The 8475-nt window shown below is 37.1% G+C and overlaps 1 protein-coding gene across 2 annotated transcripts; it reads left to right on the plus strand.

The window, feature by feature from the left end:
* The first annotated feature begins 1077 nt into the window (after positions 1–1077).
* LOC120085272 (PAP-specific phosphatase HAL2-like) lies at positions 1078–5241 on the plus strand. Of its 2 annotated transcripts, XR_005483857.1 has the most exons (4): positions 1078–1716; positions 3284–3965; positions 4500–4874; positions 5082–5241. XR_005483857.1 is itself a non-coding variant. In XM_039041181.1 (3 exons), the coding sequence occupies exons 1-3, from the start codon at positions 1563–1565 to the stop codon at positions 4801–4803; spliced, it is 1140 nt and encodes a 379-aa protein (XP_038897109.1). In that variant the 5' UTR covers positions 1078–1562; the 3' UTR covers positions 4804–5076. The 2 variants fall into 2 exon arrangements, 1 of the variants encoding a protein (XP_038897109.1); XM_039041181.1 differs by lacking the exon at positions 5082–5241 and having other exon boundaries at positions 4500–5076.
* Positions 5242–8475: the final 3234 nt, after the last annotated feature.

Below are 8475 nucleotides of genomic sequence, written 5' to 3' on the forward strand. Positions count from 1 at the left end.
TTATTTTAAATATAAAATTGAGTTTTATGTCTAGTAGATAAGTGAAACAAAATACATCAATAGGTCAATGAATTATTAGATACAAAATTGAAAATTTAAGCACCATTTAGTAACTATTTAATTTTTGAAAATTAAGATCACGTTTACCAATCTACCATGAAATTTGGTTTAACTGAAATGAGATTTCATTGATGGATGAATCCTGATAGGCTTGAATCACAAACATAATTAGATTGCTTTTGATCACATTTATTTAAAATTATGAACCAGTCATATTTTACTACTATCATTATTGTTTGACCAAATGGTAAAAGTAATGGTAACAATAAATGTGGCAGATTCATAATAGCGGTAAAGGTAGTGGGTCCTACATAATTTTCAACGATAATAAGATTGAGCATACTCCATTTCTCAATCATATTACCTTTGGTTACAAATTTGAAGATGTTCCCCACAATTCATTACGATTATGGAATACATATAAACAACAACAAATGTAATCAATTGGAACCCACATTTCATATTAACATCGATGGGTTATGTTTCACTTAGGGTAAACATAGTCTAAGTATACTTCCTCCTAATTTCGTACAATAATTTTCATTTTCCTTAATTAAACAGTTGAATTCTTAGCTAAAATTCGTAAAAAAAAAATAAGTTTTTTTAAAACTATTTTTTTTTTTCCAATTTTCAAGAATTGGATTAGATTTTGAAAACAAGAGTATAAAGTTTTACAAAACAATAAATTTAGAAATATAATAGACGTTTATAAACTTAATTTTTTAAAAAAAACTAAATAATTTCAATTCTTAGAACATAAAAATAAAAAATTTAAGATCTATCGACACAACTAAAAGTTTAAGACTTTATCTTAAATTTTTAAAAGCATACTACCTACTTAACACAAAATTATAAAAGTTCGTGGACTTCATTTTCCTTAAAAGAAAAAAAAAATCATGGATTCATAGATATTAACTAAATATTGAAATTAAAATTGAATTTTTATTCATTTTGGGATGGATCTGCCTTCTATTACATACTTGTCGATATCCCCACTTTTTGCATTAACATCAAAGCTCTACCAGTGAAATTTAAGGGGGGGAAAAAAAGGAAAAAAAAGCCAAAAACCCGTCAAAGGAATCGAATTGAATTCACAATTCGAACCTTGTGTCCTTCGAGTTTGAACCCAAAAAGGATTTCGATGAAAGAAGAAAAAACATTAAAGTGGAAAAAAATAAAGAGGCAAAATTCTCGATTTCTTATGCAGGGGAAAGTGACACCTGTGGTTTTTGTGGGTATCAAAAAATGCACAAAAAATCAAGCTTCGTCTCTAATCGGCTTCCATCTGCCAGATACCTTTTCCATAACAGTAACCCAAATTAGCCTCATTGCCATTACTATTACATGCCATTCAACCGCAAAGCCGATGCGTCATCCTGTTCGAAACGCCTCGACGTTTTCAATCGTTATAACAATGAACACCAGCTCCTGATTCTGTTGGGTTTTGCGAGAATCACTGTTTTAACATCTGGGCTTTGTCTAAAACTTGTGGGATTTTCGCAATGGAGGACGGAGAGTACTCGAAGGAATTGGATATGGCGGTTCGTGTTGTTCATTTGGCTTGTGCTCTTTGCCGGAGAGTTCAAAAGGGTTTGCTTGAAGCCGGTAATTCCCAGATTAAGGCCAAGGATGATGATTCTCCGGTGACAATTGCCGGTATTCTTTCTTTCTTTTCTTCTTTTTTTTTTTCTTCTTTTTTTTTTTTCCATTGTGTTTTGCTTTAACTTTGAAGTGGGAATTGCGTGTTATATGTTCATGTGTTTGTTTGGCTAATGGAAAATGCGAGAAATTGAAAATATGCAATGTATTAATACTTTGTTGAGATCAGAAGACAAAAGTCTAATGTAGCCATTGTGGGGAGACAGGTTGTTTTCACCCATCATTCTCTGTTTTTGTAATTAGTTTCATGATTCCTCACATTGTCCGAAGGCCAAGTATTTATGATTTTATATTGTTAGGTTTGTGATAGAGACCTTTAATTTTATTGGACTAAAGGGTATTGGGGACATTTTTGTACTCTGTAGTTTGCTTTTGAAGTAAATGTGCATGGTTGCCTCCAAACATCCTTTTTTTTTTTTTTCCTTCTGTTGCAGTCTTTCATTGTTTATTCTCAGTTCTTTCCTATTTTCATCTGTACTGTATATCCTTTATAAGTTGTTTATTATCTTCTATATTATATTGATGTATTAGGAAGATGACACACAGAATCTCTCCAGGTCATTTATCACCTCTTAAATTGATGTCTATGAATTTAAACGTTTGTGGTGAATGTTGAGGTTCTGAAAGTGATGCCACAGTTTTCATGCTGCTACACGATTCTAAGTTGAAAATCCCAATTAATTTGTCGTTGCATCAAATCGAATACTGTTTAGCGAAAAATGGAAACATGTGAGGTTGTTGATAATATTATTTGCAGTTATGATGAATAGGAATTGTGAACAGTGTAAGACACAGGTTTCATTAGTGTTGGAACTTGGTCAAGAATATTGGTATTACAGAAGGGTGATTTCTAGCATTGGTTGACTGCTTCTCTATTTTATGCATTTATTATTGTTATTATTCATTAGACGGGGTTACGATGGTGCAATCTTTCATATTGACCTTTTAATTTAGAAACTTTTTTGTGGTTCACAAACTTGGTTTGACATAGATAGGATTTATTTTATATCTCAATCTTACTCTTTCAATCAATAAGTACCCAATGCTTTTAGATCTAAAGAAAAAAATCTGTTAAATGCTTGTCTGCACCATTAGTTTGGGTGGCTACCAGAGGTGCAGTTGCTAGGGCAGATTTTATCTCACTGAGGAATCTAAATGTTTGTTAATGATAATAAGATTGCATAATTAGTTATCATAGTTTCATTCATTTTACCTATTTTTGTCATGTTTGAAACTCAACCTTGTCTGTTCCGATGATGGCTACAAGCTCTTCTATTCTGTATCCTTTTCTTGTTTGTGAAGTAATATTCAGAAGAATTAAAGTAGGTAGTGCCTTAGAAATATAACAGGCCTTGACTCTTTTTTTATGTTTTGTTTACCAATAAAACTCGAGATATTCAAATTTAATATTTTAGGATGTTGATTAACCAAGAGGTATTGAAGTTGAAATTTTTTCTTTGGTAATTGTTGATAGAGGTTATTTGCCTTATATTTACTCTGTTTATATCTTCATCCTTCGGTCCATTAATCGGTTTTTCCTATGGTTGGGTCAACTCATTAACAGATTGGAGTGTACAAGCAACTGTTAGCTGGATCCTTTCAGAATACTTTGGAAGCAAAAATGTATCTATTGTTGCTGAAGAGGATGTACAAACTCTTTCTAATCCGGATTCGAGAAGTCTGTTGTCAGCTGTGGTAAAAACTGTAAATGAATGCTTAGCTGAAGCACCAAAATACGGTCTTCAGAGTCCAGCTAGAGAACTTGGAACTTCTGAAATTCTCGAGGCTATAAGCCGGTGTAATTCAACTGGTGGCCCCACAGGAAGACATTGGGTGCTTGACCCTGTTGACGGAACGTTAGGTTTCGTCCGAGGAGATCAATATGCCGTTGCTTTGGCATTGATTGAAAATGGTAAAGTAGTTCTTGGAGTTCTTGGTTGTCCTAATTATCCGTTGAAGAAGGAATGTTTTCATTATCACTATAAGGTATCCACGCTAAAGTTATCACAACCATGTTCTGATACCTTGGAAAAAGGTTGTGTCATATATGCAAAGAAAAGCTGCAGTGGGGCGTGGATGCAGCCATTAGTCCATGGCGATAAGAAGCTTGAGTGGCCAAATTCGGCTAGCCTTATTCAGGTTTCTTCAATTGATGATCCAGCTCTTGCCACTTTCTGTGAACCTGTGGAGAAGCGGAACTCAAACCACTCGTTCACCGCGGGGCTGGCTTACAGTGTAGGGCTTAGGTGCGCTGTCAATATTACTTTTTTGGTTCAGTAAATAGATTTAGAGAGGAAATTTTTGACTGACTGGACTACAAGGTAGACATGATAAAACCTGTGATGTAGCATTCAAGAATCAACAAATAAATGAAACAGCATCTTCTTATTCACTTTTTTTGGTTAAAATACTTGGAGAAATCAACTTCATAACAGATATTAGTTGCAGAACAAAAACTTTGCCAAACGTTAGTTTAAGTTAATGAATTCTTTTTATCATCAAACACTTTTGAATGAACATTTTGATATGTTTAAGCAGTTTATACATATTAACTTCGGGCTTTTTATGCAAAACATGTGGAGAGCGCTGGTTCAAAATGGATTCTTTTGCTTGTCAGTATTTAGGTCACTTTAACTCCCACACTCACACACTGCTTTAGGATGATTACCACTAGTATAAGAAGGGATTTGGATATCTTTATAACACACAATTTCCCGCAACCTGAACTGCCCCAGTGGCTGTAGTTATAATTTCTCTTGATGGTTATACTTATGTGGCAGGAAGCAGCCATTGCGAGTCTATAGTATGGTAAAGTATGCTGCCATTGCTCGTGGTGATGCTGAGATTTTTATGAAGTTTGCAAGGACCGGATACCGAGAGAAGATATGGGACCATGCTGCTGGTGTTATCATTGTAGAAGCAGCTGGAGGTGTGGTAACAGATGCGGGAGGTCGTCCCTTGGATTTCTCGAAGGGCGTGTACTTGGAAGGTCTCGATCGGGGAATAATTGTTTGCTCAGGGCCAATCTTACATGAAAAAATCATTGGAGCAGTCTATGCCAGTTGGGATTCTTCCAATCTATAAAATCTTTTGCCTGCACATGATTGCATCAACTGACTGGTGTTCGTGATCGAAAGGATCATCGTAGTCATTAGGTACTTATTTATACCAATACTGATACTTCTGATTACAATCTCTTATCTCATTGAGCCATTTAAATAAACTTTGTTCATATGTTCAGATTGGGTGGCTGCAATGTGATCAAATTTTCTTGATATTTGTTCTACTATATTACTTTCTAGTAGAACAGATCTGATTTGATATATCCATATATGCTTTTTTGTTTTCTTGATTTAATACAGAAAGCAACAAAGCAGAATGCTTTGGAAATGCACCAGAAAGATTCTCATCCAAAACTCTCCTCTTTTCCCAGCTGAAGAACCAAAATTAACACGTGTTTCTTCATTTAGAAACATCCAGCTTTTTGGATGATTTTTTCCCCTTTAGATCAGGTGTTTAAGTTCTCATCCTTTAATTTTATTTAATTATAAAAAGTTTTTTTTACCGATTAAATATCCACTTCCCTTTTTCATGTGAAACTTATACCTAAACATCATATGGTTAATGACCTCAACCTGGGACTAATAAACACACTAACCTATTTTCATGTAAATGGAAAATGAACCATGTATTTGATATAATATAACATTCCTTAGGATATGATTAATTTAAGAGGTTTGATCAAAGGATGAGGATTATTATGCGTCAAGTTGCAGTAACATCCTCTCCACATTTCATTTCCGGCAGAAATAAAATATGAGGATCTCTAGCGTTCTAGATTACGCAGTATCAGAATGCTCTAAGATTGCTCAAGCCTCAAGCATTCTAATATAAAGTTCTTATGGCTCCCGGCAGAATTGCACTACAGTCTCCGCCGATATGGATGGATGAAGCAATTCAATCTCCATACTGTTTCAGGTCAATTACCTTAGCTTTTCTTAAAGGCCCTATCATTTTAAAAAAGCTCTGCTTTTCTTTTAGAAATATCTGTTGGGATACTAGTAGGTTGTTTCAAAAGTCCCATATGATCCCTCTTTTTCCAGTTTTTCAATTTTGGAGTGCTCTGATAAGGATAAGCCTCGATATCAGAAGGAACTTTGGAGAACCATCACACAACTTATTTTTCAAATATGAAGAGATGGTTGAGAAGGGTCTTTGATTAGGGAAAATTTGTACGGATGATAGGGTCCCACTCGAAATTTGGATTCACTTTAAAAAACACTTGAAATTTGACCTTTTGCTGATGTCATCACTATGTGAATTTACCACTTTAACCCTTCGTTCCTCTTCCTTCTTCCATTTCTTTTTTGCAGCTTTTTTTTTTTTTTAATTTTTTATCTAAGCTACCGTTTTTTCCTCGCTTGCTTCTCGTACAAAATTCCTCTCTCCATTTTTTTCATCTAACACCCCTCGCATACGTTTTGAGGTCAAATAAGTACTTTCACGTGTGGATGATGTTAGCAAAATGTCATTTTCCATTCATTTTTTAAAGTGAGACTAAATTTCGATTGGGTTCCTAAGTAGGGGCCATTCGTACAAATTTCCTCTTAAGAGCCTTTGTGTCCTTAGACTTATATAACATAATAGAAGAAATCAAAAGTTTCTCATAATGAATGTTATAAAGCTGCTGCTGTTGCTTATTGCTTTCTAGCCTACTATAATCTTTCCCTTCTCTATTCTTTCAAACTATTTGCGAAAACCTTTTTTCCAAACTCGTTTTCTAAAACCGTTTTCTCTGAAACGGGAGTGGAGGTTGCGAGAGGCACCCGGTGTGCTATTGGTGTTCCGTATTCGAATTGACTGATTTGTTCGTGAGCGGAAATAAGTGCCGCACAATCGCTAAGTAAAACTTTTGAAAGTGCGATTGTGACAGTTGGTATCAAAGCCAAGTCGGCTTGTAGAGTTGAGAAGTTATGATCATGTCTGCTACGAAGCATTGGGCAAGTCTCATGTTGACCGATTGGTCGAGATTGAAGAGAAAATGCTTCTATAGTTCCTGATCAGGTTTGGTTCCTAGAGACTCGGTTACAGGAAGTCGTTGACAAGGCCGATGAAATTGATGGGGTCGTTTGCCACTTAGACGGGATGCCCGTTAGGGAATTGTTGACAAGGGTTGATACCCTAGAGGCAAAAACTATGATGAGTGGGCCTCTCGAGCATGGGGATGGTTTGTCGGGCTCTATTGCCCTGATAGAAGAGCATGTCAAAGAACTAGACAACTCACAGAGATCGATCATTCAGATGGTGACTGAAATGTCTGAGGACTTTTGAGCCACCATCGATGTCATTCGGGTAGAGATTATGGACATTAGTGCAAGAGTTAACCTCACCATGAGAGCGGTGGAAAATTAAGCCCCAGTTGAGGGTGCAACCTAATTCAACAGGGTAAAAGTACTCGAGCCTAAGCCCTTCTGTGGGGCTCGCGACACAAAGGCGCTAGAAAANCGAGCCTAAGCCCTTCTGTGGGGCTCGCGACACAAAGGCGCTAGAAAATTTTATCTTTGACATGGAACAGTACTTCAGGGCTACGAACACAGCGACTGAAGAGTCGAAGATCACCCTAGCGATGATGCACCTAGCAGAGGATGCCAAGTTATGGTGGAGGTCCTGTTTCATGGACGTCCAAGAGGGTCGGTGTACCATTGACACGTGGGAGAGACTGAAACAAGAGTTGCGTTCTCAGTTCTTCCCCGAAAATGTTGAGATTTTGGCAAGGCGCAAGCTACAGGAATTGAAATATACTGATACTATTAGGGACTATGTGAAACAATTTTCTGGATTGATGTTGGACATAAGAGATATGTTCGAAAAAGAAAAAGTTTTCTGTTTTGTCAAGGGCAAAAACAAAACTGTATGAGTAGATAATATAGGATCTCCCAGCCGTATACGCAACGGCCGAACGATTATATGACTTGATTGATGAATCTCAAGAGATGAGGCAACACTCGAGATCCCCTAATAAGGGGAGAAAGAGCAACGGTTCGAGCCCATCGAGGAACAATGGGGGGATAAAGACAATAATGAGGATAGTAGATCTCTTCAGCAGATGATTGGAAATACGTGGTGGGGGCAGAATTAGAAGAATTTTTATTGGCCCCTATCCTGTTATATATGCAAGGGACCACACAAGGCGAGCGAATGTACGGAACGAGCAGCCTTTAATACTTTCCAAGCCTCATTAGCTTCGGACTGGAAAGGCAAAACTGTTCAGGTAGAAGACAAGAATGTGCAAACAGAGGAAGATAGAACCCCATGGGTTGGGGCCCTGAGATTTTTAGCTACCTTCCAGAAGAAGGTAGGAGAAGCAAAGGGATCCCACGGAGGCAGACTGATGTATGTTGATGGTTGGGTTAACCATAGATCGGTCAAAATTACCATGGTCGATTTGGGAGCCACCCATAATTTTATGTCTGAAATAGAAGCCAGACGGCTCAATCTCCATTGGGAAAGAGGCGCAGGTAAAATGAAAGCAGTGAGCTTTGAGGCCTTGCCGATTACAGGAATGGTAAAGAGGACAGTCGTAAAGTTGGGGGACTGGAGTGGCCCTGCCGATTTCGTGATCGTCAAGATGGATGACTTTGATGTGGTGTTGGGAATAGAGTTATTTCTTGAGCATAAGGTAATACCGATACCCCTCACCAAGTGTTTAGTGATCACCGAGTCTACGCCCACCGTTGTGCACGTCGAGATCAAACG

Source organism: Benincasa hispida, chromosome 9, assembly GCF_009727055.1.
Source record: "Benincasa hispida cultivar B227 chromosome 9, ASM972705v1, whole genome shotgun sequence".
Lineage (NCBI taxonomy): Eukaryota > Viridiplantae > Streptophyta > Magnoliopsida > Cucurbitales > Cucurbitaceae > Benincasa > Benincasa hispida.